At 36.4% G+C, this 17,026-nt stretch overlaps 1 protein-coding gene across 2 annotated transcripts in view; it reads left to right on the forward strand.

The window, feature by feature from the left end:
- The window catches only part of DPP10 (dipeptidyl peptidase like 10), a 599,077-nt gene that overhangs the window by 259,721 nt on the left and 322,330 nt on the right, over positions 1 to 17,026 (forward strand). For both annotated transcript variants that reach the window (XM_059394419.1, XM_059394420.1), the window contains exon 4: positions 7,862 to 7,956. In XM_059394419.1, coding sequence (XP_059250402.1) covers positions 7,862 to 7,956 — 95 coding nt within the window. The remainder of the gene's footprint in view (positions 1 to 7,861; positions 7,957 to 17,026) is intronic.

Consider the following 17,026-nt stretch of genomic DNA (forward strand, 5'->3'; position numbering starts at 1 on the left):
AATGAGAAACAAAGAGTTAACTTGCAGAGATCACAATCCTGCAAAACAGGAGTCTCCCTTGCTTTACAACTGTCCTAGAGATTTACAACAAAGAAGCTATCTTAACAATAGCACAATTTCCAGAGGCAAATAACTCAGTTCCTCAAGCCCTAACACCCTCCTCCCCTCCATAAAACTGAAGAAGGCTGAGGTAGAAAGAAAGGTAAATAAGGTTAAGTTTCTTTTATACCTTACTCTCACTAACAAAGACCCTTGATAACAGGATTGTGACATTCCACCGGTTATCTCCCAACTATCATGATGTTAATGGCTTGCCAAAAGACAACAATGATCAAGCCACAAGACCTCTGGTATCCAGGCACCTTGTAGGCCCTCTTTAGCATATGAAAGCTCTATTGAAACCCCCCTTTTCCCTCACCTTCCTCCAACCACAGGGTACATAACCTGCCATCCCTCACAACCCAGGGCAGCAGCTCTTTCTCCCCACGGGTCCTGTCCCTGTGCTTTAATAAACCACCGTTTTGCACCAAAGATGTCTCAAGAATTCTTTCTTGGTCATTGGCTCCAGACCTCAGCCCACGGAACCTCACCTAGGTTCTCGAACTTCATCAGGAAGGTATGAGTCGAAAGGATGACTCAGACAATAGAAATTAAAAAGGAAGTAAATAAAGCTCAGAGTTGAGCTTGGAAGGATGTTTCCAGTGGGCAAGGAGCAGGTTAGGACGTACAGACATTTTTGAGGAAGTAATTCTAGAACAAAGCAATGGTTCAGAGTCAAGAAAGTCGATTTTGAAATCCTTGTGTTCATCATCATTATCACACAACGGCTCATCTAGCAAGGTAGGGAGTGAGCTTGGAGGAAGAGCACATTGGACTTGGCTGCTGCAGGTCTGTGGTAAAGGTTGGAAGTTTTCAAGTTTAGCAGAGTCAGGACAGCAGCTCACTGCAGGGTGATACTGATGAAGTTCTAGAACCTAGGTGAGGTTCAGTGGGCTGAGGTCCGGAGCCGATGACCAAGAAAGAATTCTTGAGACATCTTTGGTGCAAAATGGTGGTTTATTAAAGCACAGGGATAGGACCCGTGGGCAGGAAGAGCTGCTGCTCCTGGATGTGAGGGATGGCAGGTTATGTACCTTGCAGTTGGGGGAAGGGGAGGGGAAGGGAGGTTTCAATGGAGTTTTCATATGTTAAAGAGGGCCTTCAAGGTGCCAGGAGGAGGCCTTGCCCTTGTGGCTTGATCAATGTCATCTTTAGGTCAGCCATTAACATTAAGATAGTTGGGAGATTCTTGGTGGGATGTTATGATCCTGCTATTATTTACATTCCCTTCTAGCTCAACCTCCTCCAGTTTATGGTGGGGAGGGAGACATTAGGGCTTCAGGAACTGAGAGTTATTTGCCTCTGGAAATTTGTGCTATTGATAAGGTAACCTCCCTGTTTAGATCTCTAGGACATCTGTAGAGCAAGGGAGATTCCTGTTCTGCAGGATTGTGATCTCTGCACGTTAACTATTTATCGTTTTATGGCAGTCAGGGGTGCCTGAGGAATGCTACACATATTACGGAGGGGAGCAGGTGGAGAGGGGGTGGTGCAAGGTGCCAGCTTTTGCTCTGTCCTCAGCCAGCCTCCTGCTCCCTCATCAATATGGTGAAGAGCATTAAGACACACAGATGGGCATGGAAATCTTGGGTAGAAGGTTTATTGAGGCTTACTCTGAAAGGAAACAAAAAACCTGGGGGAGAGCAAAAGACCTGAATGGAGGTATTACCATCAGCGTCAGCATCTCATTATATTATTATTATTAATACAGAAAGTAAACATATAGACATGGAAGGTGAAAAGCACAAGTAACTGGCAAGAAGTACCAGAAATCAAACCAGAAACAAAATTTAAGAGTTCAGAGCATAGCAATTTGGCTGCAAAACAGCTTTTTGCTTTGTAAAGGAGAAAGATTGCCTCATTCTAGAAGTCTGGAGAAAAAAGATGTATAGGGTGATATTTTGAGGTAGACAGGACAGTAATGCCATTTCTGATGTCCTTGCTTTTCACAGGTAAATACGCAGAGCTTAGGGCTCTTTAAAATGTGAGGTTAGTTTTGCATAGTTGTGAGCAGTGTTTCAGCAGAAGTGAATGAGGGGCCTGCTGTGTTTCAAAGATAATTAGCTCACTATTCCAGACTTGCCCTTGTTATAGTTCACTAGTGATTAAATCTTAACTTGATATTTAATGAATTCTTTCAAAAAGTATTTAAGGTTTTTTCCTGTGATAATCACTTTGTTATTTTACTTAACTGTTTTTACTTTTTTATTTTTCAGTTTATTGTTTGGGAATTAAAAATATATTGGATGCTATGGAGTTTTTATTTTAGATATAAAAAACAGATAAAAAAAATAAAGGCCATAGTTGAATTAATATTTCCCAAATAACTGATTTGCCATGCTTTTTCTGCCAATCCTTGAAAACTCTCTTTGCAGATAGATGATAGATTTTGTTTTGGAAGTATTCAAACCAAATTATCATGTCAAAATTAAATGCATACTTAGATTATCAATCATAGTATCAGCAGGAAAACAAAGTACCATTATGATGTGGGAACAGAAGGCTGGCTGAGGACAAAGCAAAAGCTGACACCTTCCAACCTTCCCTCACCCCCACTCCTGGGTGGGACATATGTGACATTCTTTAGGGATCTCCCACCCATCTTCATGTTAATACCTTGCTATAGGGCAAAAAGACCTTGGCAATGGCAAGGCCTCTGGTCTGGTATCTTTGTAGGTCCTGTTTAGCATATGAAAGTTCTACTGAAACCTCCCTTTTCCTTACCTCCCCCCAATTCCATGGTACATACCTGCCACCTGTCACAACCCTGGGGCAGCAGCTCTTCCTGCCCACAGGTCCTGTCCCTGTGATTTAATAAACCACCATTTTGCACCAAAGATGTCTCAAGAATTCTTTCTTGGTCATCGGCTCTGGAACTCACCCCACGGAACCTCACTTACATTCTAAAACTTCATCAATTACACTGATGTGCATGGAAGGTGAATTTTGCCTGCTGTTAGTTAACCTTAAGTATAACCTATTAACCAGAGTTGAGTTTATTACCTTTTGGTTCTGGTTGGTTGGATGTGGGGACGTAAGTGTAGGGCTAGGGAATCTGGGCCTGAGTGGTTAAGACAGGTCTTTTAATGTGAGAACCAGCTTAGAGTTGGGCATATTTCATGATGTAGTAGCTTAGGATTGGTGGACAGAGACACAAGCATCTTGAGGTTAGTATTAAATAAACAGGTGTTTGATAAATAAGAAATTTGCTCCATTTCAAGAGCTTCTTATTCAGATAAATTAGTTTTCATTTAGTTCCTGAAAAAAATTGTTTGGATACTTTTACACTTATTTTCGTGGGCAAGAACATGTAGTAACTCAAAATAATCATCTATGTTCTTAGTCCTGGACATATGGGGTGGACATAGAGGCCTTCGTTCTCGATTTCATTAGCAAAAACTGAACTGTTCTGTGAAGTTCTTTACTACCTGCTTTGTATGGAAGAGATAGAAAATAAAGGGTTACATTTACCTGAATGATCTTAACCTAAAATATACTTCTGTGTTTTTCCTTTCTTTAGACACATTAAGGAAAAGGGGATAGACAGAAATGACAGTAATAATGATCATCTAAGGAGACAGACACTAAAAATATATCTCGGAGCTCAGGGTTGAGAGGCTAGATGGTGATTCTTGTCACACCTTCTCATTTTAAAAAACTGACTGAATCAAATATGTGTTCGGGATAATTGACTCTTAACTTCCAATGAGCTGAAAAGGAAGAAAGATTATTTAATCAAAGCACTGTGTAGACATGCATAATACTGTATTTTAAGAATATTTCAAGTAACACCTACCTTAATCTTCCTGTGTTAATGCACTTTACTCATTGCTGTTGTTCACTCATATTTCATTACCTAATATTAAGCAAAATATGACATGACAATTTTGAAGTGTAGTTCCAGAAAGCAATTTATTAATGTAATAACAGGAGTATCGAAATGGGAGTTTCCACTAGTGAGCATAAATCAAACAGTAAAGTAAGATAAATATGAGACCCAGAAGACCACATTTTAAAGACCAGGAAAAAAAATTAAACAGAATTAATAAAGGCAGATATTAGAGGCTTTTAAAATAATTCAAGCAGAAATCTGTATTAAATTTTAAACTAGGGAATTACACTTGATTTGAAAAAAGTTTCTCCTTCTAATTCAACATAGTCTAATAGGAAAATTTGAAAGTGTGCAGATCTAAAGGTACTTATAAGTATCAAATCTGAATAGATTTTTCCAAGTCGAAATAATTATTCAGCAAAATGTTCTTTTAAAATATTAAATTTAGTTTTTATCTTCTCAAACAAGCTTCACTTCCTTTTACTTTGGTTCTAAGGGGAAAAAAAAATAGTTTTCCTTTTTCTACATCTGATACAATCCTCACTGACTTAGGATTTTCTCTTGCTGTGAGACTGGGGGGCCAAAGGTTACCATCCCTTCCATTGAAGATGAACCATGATTCATACTACAGATGCTCTCTGAGGTCATCTTCCCTAAGCTCACAGACTTCATCCCTGTTTAGAATTTGTTTTTTTTTTATGGTTTATTTATTTTTTTGACAGACAGGGATCACAAGGTGGCAGAGAGGCAGGCAGAGAGTGGGGGGGGGGGTTAGACTCCCTGCTGAGCAGAGGGCCCAATGCGGGGCTCTGTCTCAGGACCCTGAGATCATGACCTGAGCCGAAGTCAGAGGCTTTAACCCTTTGATTGAGCCAGCTAGGTGCCCGTCCCCAATCCCTGGTTAGAATTTTGCACCATGCTTGTCCTCTAGGCAAAGAACCACTCATTGATGGCCTTTAGCTTTATTTATTTTCACTGTGCAGTAGAAGGGGGAAAGCCCTTTATATCTTAATTTATAGTGAAAATATTATAAGGATGACTTGTTAAGACATGCTCTTTGGCTCTTCTTGCTAATCAATGATGGAAGTTTCCATCAATATCACGACGTGGTCCTGAATTGAGAATATCAAGAAAAATAACAGAAGTGTTGATTGAGGTTGGACTCTCTGTTCAAGGAGCATTAATTGAGATCAGGAAGACAGAAGACCAGAATTAGTTGGCAAAACCAAATGAATAACACAAGTGACCAGTGTTGCTGTTGAGCTATGATCATAAATGCAGGATAGAAAAGAAAGGAGAGGAAAGGTATATAAATTGAAGTAAATATTTATTGTTTATGTGGAGCTGTTCTACATCACTAGAATAGACAACAGGTAAAATTAATGATAGTAGAACCCAGTTTATTTATAGCTGATGAAAGTTCAGAAGGTAATACAAGGCCTTATTTTAAATATCACATACGACTATCTTTCTGTCCAAACAGTCTGCTTCAGATGGTAACCTGAAATTCTTCCCTTGTCTCTTTTTCTCCTTTCTTAAAACACCTTTTGTTTTTCCTGATCCAACATGTCATTGTCCCCATTGAGCTCAAAAACTACTGGCTTCCTGTGCCATCCTTAACTTCAACAGGAGAGTCATATTAGATGCCCAGTCTTCTTAAATGAAACAGGAATGAAAAAAGAAAAACAAATAATTTTCACTAGTATCGATCACTTCTCTTCATATAATTTCTAGGGATAGCTTTTTGTAATATTGAAATAACTAGAGAACAATTCAGAAAATCTTGTTTTTTGTGAAGTGTCAGACATTTCCATAAAATCTTCATAACCCACCATGCAGTACTTATTCACTATTACGCAAGTGAAGACATTTGGTTCTGAGAAATTGTATCTTAGTGGACCCAAACCATTTTAATATTGTCTTTCTTCTGGGGCACCTGTGTGGCTCAGTCGTTAAGTGTCTGCCTTCAGCTCAGGATGGGGATCAAGCCCCACATTGGACTCCCTGCTCAGCAGGAGGCCTACTTCTTCCTCTCCCAGCTCCCCCTGCTTGTGTTCCCTCTTTTGCTCTTTCTCTCTCTGTCAAATCAATAAAAATCACCTTTCTTCTAAGAATAGGCAGAGCATTAGCAAGGTGCAATATCGTGTAAAAGTTTGGAATTGAGTAAAACTGGAAAGAATAATATCATTTAAAAAAAATGTCAAGTCTACTTTTATTTGGGGATCTTCCCTTTAACACACGAACATATACACATACATGTATGTCTAATATATAATATATTGTTTGTTACATGTTATATGTATGGAATTATACATATACATACATATATGTGTAATATACATATATGTATTATGTAATATATATTATATATTGATCAACTCCTTTGATGAAGCGAGTGATTTTTTTTTAAGTTAGCAGATAAAAACTGATAACTACCTAGTGTTCCAGCCACTGTAATTCTTTACATTGGCATTATTACATTGGCATTACATTATTTATATCATTGTTAATAAATAATTGAATTTATTTGTCTTCAGACTGGGCATACCTCTCTTTGGGCCAAAAACGGTTGCTACTCCCTATCACTGGATGCATTCATATTTCTTTCATTTTGTTATTATCCAGCCTGAAAATATTTAGATCCTTTTATACCCATATTATTCATTTTGAAAAGGATAATTATATTTAATTAGATTATTTAGATGATTTCCAACTCTCAGTCCTCAAAGAAGTATCAAATTTTACACATACCACCTATGCACATTCAGGGGAGTAGAAATAAGGTAGCATGCTTTCAGCAAAGATTGGGATATTTCTTTTATATTCATTTAGGAAAAAGAACATTGAATCTACTATGAATATTTAACTTGTTGATAATTTTCTCTAAGTTAGATGCTGTGAAAATGAATATATATTTATATTTAACTCCTGAGTATCCTCTCTGGGAGTTTTCCCTTATGTTGATACTTTAAGTGTGAGGAATTCTTCTTCTTCTTTTAAAAGATTTTATTTATTTATTTGAGAGAAAGAGACAGAGTGAGCATGAATGGGGAGGAGCACAGGGAGGGAGAGAAGCAGGCTCCCCTGCTGAACAGGGAACCTTATGCAGGGCTGGATCCTGGGACCCTGAGATCATGACCTGAGTTGAAGTCAGATACTTGACCAACTGAGCTACCCAGGCATCCGTGAGGTATTCTTAAAATGATTTAATTTACTGACAAATGTGGCTGAATGGAACTAAAATATATATAAAATTAACAACTGTCCAGAAACCATGCAATTATGTAAAATGAAGACATCAAAAAATAAACAAAACGAAGACAAAGTTGTTTTCCTAAAGTTGGCAAAGATGATACAGTGGCATGCTAACAGTCAAAGATTTTGATCTGTGGTCACATAAGCCAGATAAAACTGTCCGGGACAAAATTCCCAAACCTAATGAGAAAGGGTGGGGAGGAATCGAGGGATGATAAAACGGGAAGCGGGAAATGTCTGCATGAGGGTGGTCCTGTAGGAGTAGCTTAAAATTGTGTGGAGTCCAGGTGAACTGGCAGCCCTTGTCAGTTTAACGGGATCATGAATCAGTAACAGTGCCTTGGAACCTAGAGGCGCTTCTTCCTCCCTTGTTTCCGTCTCAGAATGGGCAGCACATTTTCCATATTTTAATTAATTTTCAGTTGTTAAGCCAGAAACCTGTATGGCCTCTTTCATTAACTCTGTTTTCACCGCACAATAGACCATGTGCTTAGCCAGGCTTCCTGATCGTTAAAGAAGATTAATGTGAGCCAAGCACAAAAATTTGCTCAGGTTATTAAAGGGTAACAGTGATTGTTCTAAAGTGTCTGCTTATTATGTACATTTTCTCCTCTACAGTTTATTATATTACCTAGTCAATGTGTTTGTCAATTGTTAATATCTTTTTTGTTGCAGATACAGATGTGGTGTATAAAAGCGAGAATGGACATGTCATTAAGCTGAATATAGAAACAAATGCCACCACATTATTATTGGAAAACACAACTTTTGTAAGTAATGAAAAATTAATTACTTTATGCATCTCAGTATTGTTTAGAATGCTCTCAAGGTGCACATAACTTTATCCTTCTTTAGCTCCAGCACCTGCAAAACATTTCAGATAAAAAGTTAGAGCTTGGCATATCATGAGAATCAGTACATCTATTAAAAGGAAATGCCCATGTGACCATCTGCTTCATTTCTCCCCATTTATCTTCATATCTCCCCTTTTTAGTCAAAGAGTAAATGTTTCCAAGAATAAAATTTCCCAAGAATATTTCTTCCAATATTTCCTATGTAAGATCACTCACATGAATGTCAAGATTTAAAAAAACAAATCTAACACAGGTTATCACAACCTTTTCTCCCACTCCCACTTCACTTTTCATTTTCTCTGACTTCTAATTTTGTTGTAGTTTTCTGGATCAAGCAGAAGGCAGACTTTCTAAAACTGGCTTTCTGCTGGGTTGATGTGTTTTATGATTTAGGCTTCTATCATTTCCGTTTGACTTCTTCAGAACCACTGGTTAACCTGACAGTGTTAAAAGAAAGGCATTTATTGTGCTCTTACAAAAGAATATGAATTGTGTCTTTCTTGTAAACTCAGTCTTGTTAAAGTTGGATCTACCTATGATTGCCTACAGAGTGAGTGTTAATGAATTAACTTTTGCAGATATTCAAAATTTAGCTATCAAACATCACTGAAAAATAGTGTGCAGTTATTCGCTGACAGTTTTATATAACCAAAGGTTCAGTACATTGCCTATTAAATGACTTCATAGGATACAGAGAAAACATTCTTCAAGGCCTCAGAGGATTTTCCATGCAAATTAAATCGTGAGCGAATCATCAGCTCCTTTTTTTTTTTTTTATACTTATCTCTACTTGTACATTTGGAAGAGTCATGTAGACTTCATGTTTTTTATAGGATGGCCAGGTGGAAGAGATGGACTGGAAACTTCTGTTGTTTAGTGTTTTTACATATTAAGAAAATATAGTAATTGAAATCAGGAAGTGCTTATATAGTTACACATCTGTTAGGCTAAATTAAACCAAACAGTTAATGTATTTTAGTAATTAAAGCAACATCGAACAAGATAAGGGCATTTTTGTTTTTAAACTAATTGGTTAATTCACAGATATTAGAGAAACAGCTACTCTGAATGCAACCCTTTATAGCCCTCATAAAATGCTGAGAGTATAGAAGCCATATTGCTCGCTTTCTAAAAATATGGATTTCCTTGGGGCAAATAATACTAACCCTAATGAAAAAGTTTAATAAATAGTGTAGAGCAGAGTCTGTTATATCTTAATTGGATGGTCCTCAGGGTACTAGAGAAAAAGCTAAGGAATCATCACAGTATGGTGAAATCAACGGGAAAAAAAGCCCTCAGCGGAAGGACAGAAGGCAGAGAGCAGGGATTGGTAATGAGGAGAAGATACGCTCAAGATTTGCTGATTAAAGTCAGTATGATTGATTTTCAATAAAAATAGTTTGGGGGAATAAACTAAATCCATTTCTTTTATTTTTAATCATAAAGTATCATTTTTGAGGCGGAGTATGGTCCTTCAATGGCCAAGCATTTAAGTTAGGGGTAGACACTCAGTATATGATTATTCAGTTATGAGATTAATCCTTACTGATCATTACTTTTATTCAGGTGAACGAGGTCTTCGCTGTGGTCACAGATTATGTATTTTTTTTCAACATTTGGTCCTTACTTTTTAGCCTCTATGATACATCAAAAAATAAACAAAAACAGATAAAATCTTGTGGCTTTACTCCATGATCCCAGTTCTTTCGTTGGCCCCTCACACCAGCCCCAGCTCACCTCATTGTAGTTTCTCCATGTGCTGATTAATACCATTTTATCTTTGTGCATGTGTGCTTAATCTTTTTAAATCCTTTTGAGGTCTGTTTCTACTCTCTTCTATGTAGGCAATGACTCTTAATTACCACAGAGTCATATTTAGCAAATATTCTAATTTACTGATCTTTTAAGATTCGTAGGTTCCCTAAAGACATTTATCTCACAACACAGATAATTAAGCAATCTATAAGTCCTAGCGGTGTCAGAATTCAGTGGCGGGGGGTGGGGCGGGTGCAGTGCACGGATAAGGGATTGGAGTGTGGCATATATTTGCAACCAGCTAACTCAAAACTGTAAAAAATGAAAAATGCAAATACCATGATTCCACATCTCTTCAAGAGAACTCATTTAATAATTTCCTCCCCACTCCAAGACAGAATTATTAAACGTAGTTGTGTTTTCAAAGCTCATGCTAGGCTAAAGTTTGGATTTATTTTCTCTTGAAGGCCATTCTGTAAGTAAAAATCTTTTACTGGAGCATAAGAATTTTATTCGTACTTCAGGTTTTTCATTGAGCAATTATCAGTATTTTAATTAGAATCATAATTAATTGACTAAGATCACTATGAAAGCTTTGTAATAAAAGTGCCAAGTCAATTAAGAAAATAAACAAATTATTGATAGAAATGTGATACCATAATAGCCTATTATTTGATAGGTCATATTTTTCTAAGATGCGACAGTTTATTTTAAAAAATAAGATAACACCACATTGTCATTTCCCCTTTTAAAAACATTTTAAATATGAATAGTGGGTAATTTTAGCTATGTAATCATGTTTAGCAGACTCTATGAGAAATAGTAATGTTGGACATGGCTGTCAAAACTAAAACAAAAGTAAATCATTTTCCTGAAATAATTGTCCTAAGGCTTCTTTTGGATTCCAGATAGGTGGATTTCTAATGAAGGAGGAAATTAAAGGGTATATAACTTTTTGAAGAAGAGTTATGCAAAAGAAGTGCTTTAGCCCCAAAACTGCTCTTAATCATTTTTAAGTGTTTGAAAATGTTATCTCTTAAAGCCAGAACTATTTCAAACGAAACCTCATTCACAGTGACATAATGAGGAAATGTTTCATAAGTAATAGTTGTATGTACTCCTTTTACTGTCAGTAAATTGGATATCACCAGTGGTCCTAGCAGAAAACACCAGCAGCCATAAACAGTTCTATCAAATCACTTTTGGAAATAAGAAAGGAATTGGAAAAGGGGTGTCTAATGCACTTATATGGAAATGGGTGACTGATGGATAAGAGTCTCATGTCTTTTTGATTCTGAATATCTTGCAAGCTTTTAAAAACATGCTATAAATATAGCCCAAAACAGAGGGAAGAGATTCATATTTGGCAGTAGAATAATTCCAGGGAAAATGTTAGCTACACATTTTGGGGGCCTAGCTATCTTTTTATAGGACATTCCAAGATAGTAAGTTTGATTAGAACTACAGAGTATTTATTGACTTAGACCTAGAGATAGCATCTGTTGGCTTGCATGCCATCATTATATTTTTATTTGTTTATTTTTTAATTTGTTCTGCTACTGGGTATGTGGGGGTGGAGGGAATAGATCCAACTCTATTTTACCATCAGGATATCAAGGAACTTATTTTCTGATTCATGTTTAAGGAAATCAATGCCCTATGGAAAAAAATTTCTATAGTACCAAGAAATACCTATTAGATAGAGTCACCCACAACTTCATGTCTTAAAATTTGAAATAAAGATAAGGAAGGCATTTTTGATGAGCCCTCGGTATTGTATATAAGATGAATCACTAAATTCTATACCTGAAACTATAGATAAAACAGTGAAAATATTACACTGTATGTTAACTAATTGGAATTTACATAAAAAACTCAGAAAAAAATTGAACTACAGAAATGTTATTAGGAAGTTCTGACTGGCCATCTGGCTTTACATGTTGGCTATAATCGTGGAGTATTTGCTTGTTTGTTTGTTTTTTAAGATATGGCTTTGACAGTATGTATATGTTGGTATCCTCATAGTGAATGATATCAATAGGGTAACAATACTGATTGGCCAATGAAGTCACAGGAACTACACACTTACACAGTTGCTGTGTACACAGTACTGTTTCTTTAGACCCATGGTTCCCAGACCCGGGTATTTTGCCATCAGGAGTTAATTGGCAACTCTGGAGACACTGTTGGTAGTTAGCGCTGGAGGTGGGGAGTGTGTCATGGCACTCCCAATGGTCAAGAGAGCTCCTTACCACAACAACAAAGTGACCTAGCTGAAAGTGTTAGTAGTGCCAAATTTACAAAATCCAGTTCAAGGCAGGGATACCAAGGAAACCATGAGATGATTCAAAGGTAGTTTTTTCAAGGTGAGATCAAAACAATGGTTCTTTTTGTCACAGATTTTAATCTGAAGCTTTCAGCTTCTTTTTCTTGAGACACGTTTCTTCTTTTTATGGATAGATCTGGGAAGAAGACCAGCAGGCATGAATATAATCACATGCCCTTCAGTATTTTTCTTTGGCTAGTGCAGAGTACAAGCTAAAAGTATGACCCCAGTTTTCTTAGGTTTTCTGGGGATACCTCTAATAGAGACATTTTATTGTTGTTCAAGCAAGTTGGTATCACTTACTGGCTATTGCCAGCTCCTTTGACCAAGAAATGAGTGATTTTCTTTAAGCTTAGAAGATAAAACTGATGACTACTTGGTGTTTCGGGCAGTGTAATTCTTTACTTTAACAATATATTACTTGTATCGTGTTTATAAATAATTGAATTTATTTGTCTTCAGACTGGGCATACCTCTCTTCTACCCTGTAACTTCTCCCTACCATTGGATACATTCATACTTCTGTCATTTTTTAAAATTAAAAATATTTATTGAAAATATTTAGATTCCTTTACACCCATAGTATTCATTTTTAAAAAGATCATTATATTTAATTAGACTGTTTAGATAATTTCCATCTCTTAGTCCTCAAAGAAGTATCAAACTTTATACATACCATCTCTGCACATTCAATAGAACAGAAATAATGTAACATTTTTCAGAAAAGATTGGAATATTTCTTTTATATTCACTTAGGAAAGAGGACTTTGAATCGGCTATGAATATTTAGTTTGTTTAAAATTTTCTTTAAGTTGAATGAATGTGAAAATGAATTCTTGCATGGTTTTAAAAGTGACGGTTGTCAAAACAGAAAAATTAGAAAGAAAAATTTTGGTCCTCACCCTGGAAGTCTCCTCAAGAACAAATTCAAAATGTGAGAACAGATACTCTTACCTCCAGATGTTTGTGAGTATGACATGATTACTCTAAAATTCGTACAGTTATTCATGCAGTTCCACACAGGTGAGAAAGACTAAGAGAGACCCCTACATAGTCTATTTCACCCTTAATTAGCTCTGTGAATGATCCAGGATACAGGTGTTACAAACACACTTACTCACTGGGATCCAGTACCTTGGATGGTAAAGCATTTTTGTCCTCAGTAGTGTTGTTACTAATAAAACTATATCTAGGGGCGCCTGGGTGGCTCAGTGGGTTAAGCCACTGCCTTCGGCTCAGGTCATGATCTCAGGGTCCTGGGATCGAGTCCCTCATCGGGCTCTTTGCTCAGCAGGGAGCCTGCTTCCCTGTCTCTCTCTCTCTCTGCCTACCTCTTTGTCTACTTGTGATTTCTCTATATAAAATAAATAAATAAAATCTTTAAAAAAAATTTAAAAAAAAACTATATCTATAGCTTTTTTGTTATGAGGATTCTTAAATGTTATTCTTGACAGAAACCGAAATTTCCTAAATAATATATCTAAAAGTCTCCTTTGTATAGAGTAAAATACCACTTCTTACTAAACTCACTTATTTAACCCTTTGAAAAAGAGCTTGTTTCAATTATATCCAATATATCCTCTTAAATATGTGCAATGAAATTTTACAATTCCAGATTTACTTCTTTAAAGATTCTTATTAGTATCCCTGGGGCTGGGGGGTATAAATTATTTTGGTGTGTGCCAGATAGGATGAGAACCTAGCTGGAAACCAGATTTATTGCAATTATATAACAATTATTTTGTAATGCAGCTTCCTGAGAGGTCAATGCTCTGAATTGTATCTAGGACCAATCAGCCTGTTTTGAGTAGTTTGAGGCTCTGGTTATATGCCCTTGACCATCTGATGAATATTTCTGCCTTTCATTTTCTTTCAGAAGTATTTTATATTTGGCTACCTCCCAGTTATGAAAAGCCAATTAGACATTTTAAAAAATATTAATAATGAAATACCCAGATTCTTCTATTAATTCATGGTGGAATTTGAGCAAGAATAATGCACTTTAAGAGACCTTTGAAGGCTTTCAAGTTGATGATACTGGGATTTTCTTCCTTTTCTTTCTTCTTTTTTTTTTTTTTTCTTTGAGTTTCAGAGTTTCCAAATACGTTGGTCTGTGCAGCTTTGTTAATGGAGAACTATGCATTTAGCAGAACTTTGTAACCATTTATAGTAAAGTGTACAGGTATTTTCCTAGTACACTGTGAATATAATAAATCAGTATTTTGGTTTGTTTATGGAACATAATGTAGGGCATTCTGCATTCAGCAAACATTAAGCGATAATGGCAGCCCATTACAGAGCTAGAAAGCATTCTCCCTGTCTTCCACTTCAGTTTCAATAAAAAGAAACTGAGACCCAGAGAAATAAAGTGACTTGCTCAATGCTTCTAGCAGATTCTTAAGCCTAGAATATAAATTCCTTGACTCTTAGTCTGATGTTGCTTCTAATATACCTAGGTGAGTCTTTCATTCAAAATCTCTTTTAAGGAAAATGCAAAATAAATTAAAATTCCTTAATATTTTTGTATAAGAAGTTTCTATAAGTATTTATGTATTTATTATACAAAACTTTTACAAAAGATACTTGAATTAAATATATATGTTTATATGTGTGTGTGTGTTTTACCATCAACTAATCAGTAAGAAAGCAGTAGACATTGAGTGGAAAAGCACTGGATACTGAATGGACAAGAAAAAAAAATAAAAGGAAAATGTGCTTTAAATTATTTCAGTTGTCTTAGCTTGGCTGAAGTCACCATATTTGTTTTTAGCATATTTTGGATTTTTGGTGACTCTCCTATGTTATCATTCTTTCCATGCAATTATTTTCAGTTCTTTTGGAAGTGCTACCTATGTAAACAAAGAGAAATAACCTTGTCTGCATTATACACACACACACATACACACACATGCACACACACACACACACACACACACATGCACACACATGCACATACTAAGCTACTTACCACTCTGCTTTCTTCTCTTTTATCCTTTGATGAATGTGTCTGAAAGAATCTAGTCTACATTTGAGATTCTTCCTTGTCTTAAGAGTTTACAGGAATTTTTCTCGCTCTCTGTTTTTATAATGTTGCTTCATCATTGTTAAAATGACTCATTGTGTCTTAATTTATTAATTCACTTGCCAACAAATTATTGAGCCCCTCCTATGTATCAGATAAGAATCCAGGTTCTGGGGATACATGTTGAATAAGGCAGCCTTGTCAAATTGAAAAGAAGTACTCAAGTTCAAATACAAGCAATTGCAACTGGCATTAAGCCCTTGGTGGGGGGGGGACATGGAGTGAAGATTAGCAAAAAGGATCAAGTGTCCAGGAAAGGTGCACTGTGGAGGCAACATTCCAAGACCATGTTGAAGAGTTTTGCAGGCTCAAAGAAGAAGAGTTACAAAGAACCTTAGGTGGGAACTGTATAGATCTATTTTCTATTTAAGTAATGGGGAATATAGAAAATGGTGCTGGATGAACCCACTGGAATAATTACAAAAAAAAAAAACATGGTTTCTAGGCTGATTTTGTTTTATAAGCGATAGGCACACTTTAAAGAAAGTGGTGATATCTGAGTCACTTTTAATTTTTTTAATTTTTATTTTTAAAAAATATTTTATTTATTTACTTGACAGAAAGAGATCACAAGTAGGCAGAGAGGCAGGCAGAGAAAGAGAGAGGGAAGCAGGCTCCCCGCTGAGCAGAGAGCCTGATGTGGGGCTCGATCCCAGGGCCCTGAGATCATGATCCAAGCTGAAGGCAGAGGCTTAACCCACTGAGCCACTCAGGCACCCCTTCTGAGTCACATTTTAAATAACACTCTGCTATGTAAGGAATATATTCTAGAAATATTAAAGCAGGAATCATAAGATCACGTTAAAGGCTACAGCAATGGTATTTCTGCCAATGAGAGAAGATTCAGGGCTTGAACTAGAATGGACTAACAGAAAAGAGGCAAAGTATGTAGATCAAGGATTTCTTTGAGAATAGAGCAGACAGGTCTTTGTCTAATTGCTTTGTATCTTTCAGAAATGGAGGAATCACCATTCTGTCTTAAGTCTTTAAATGGCATTAAGTCATCAATTCTATTTTAATGTTTTCAACAAATCTTGACATTAGAATCTAGTTAGTGTTCAGTTGTTATATGTGTGTTTATATTTGTTTTTTGTATATAACAGTATAGTAAAGTAGTTTTTGTGTCTTGGTCAAAAAGAATTTGTGGCAAAATTAGGAAGTTTACGTAGAATATACAAATTCAATCCATCATCTCCTGGATGTTAAAAATGAACGTTTTTTTTTAACCGTTTTTATTTTATTTTATTTTATTTTTTAATTAATTTATTTTCAGAAAAACAGTATTCATTATTTTTGCACCACACCCAGTGCTCCATGCAATCCGTGCCCTCTATAATACCCATCACCTGGTACCCCAACCTCCCACCCCCCCGCCACTTCAAACCTCTCAGATTGTTTTTCAGAGTCCATAGTCTCTCATGATTCACCTCCCCTTTCAATTTACCCCAACTCCTTCTCCAACACCCCTTGTCCTCCATGATATTTGTTATGTCCCACAAATAAGTGAAACCATATGATAATTGACTCTCTCTGCTTGACTTATTTCACCTAGCATAATCTCTTCCAGTCCCATCCATGTTGCTACAAAAGTTGGGTGTTCATCCTTTCTGATGGAGGCATAATACTCCATAGTGTATATTGATCACATCTTCCTTATCCATTCATCCGTTGAAGGGCATCTTGGTTCTTTCCATAGTTTGGCGACCGTGGCCATTGCTACTGTAAACATTGGGGTACAGATGGCCCTTCTCTTCATTACATCTGTATCTTTGGGGTAAATACCCAGGAATGCAATTGCAGGGTCATAGGGAAGTTCTATTTTT

The sequence above is a fragment of the Mustela nigripes genome, chromosome 3, assembly GCF_022355385.1.
Source record: "Mustela nigripes isolate SB6536 chromosome 3, MUSNIG.SB6536, whole genome shotgun sequence".
Taxonomy (NCBI): Eukaryota; Metazoa; Chordata; class Mammalia; order Carnivora; family Mustelidae; genus Mustela; species Mustela nigripes.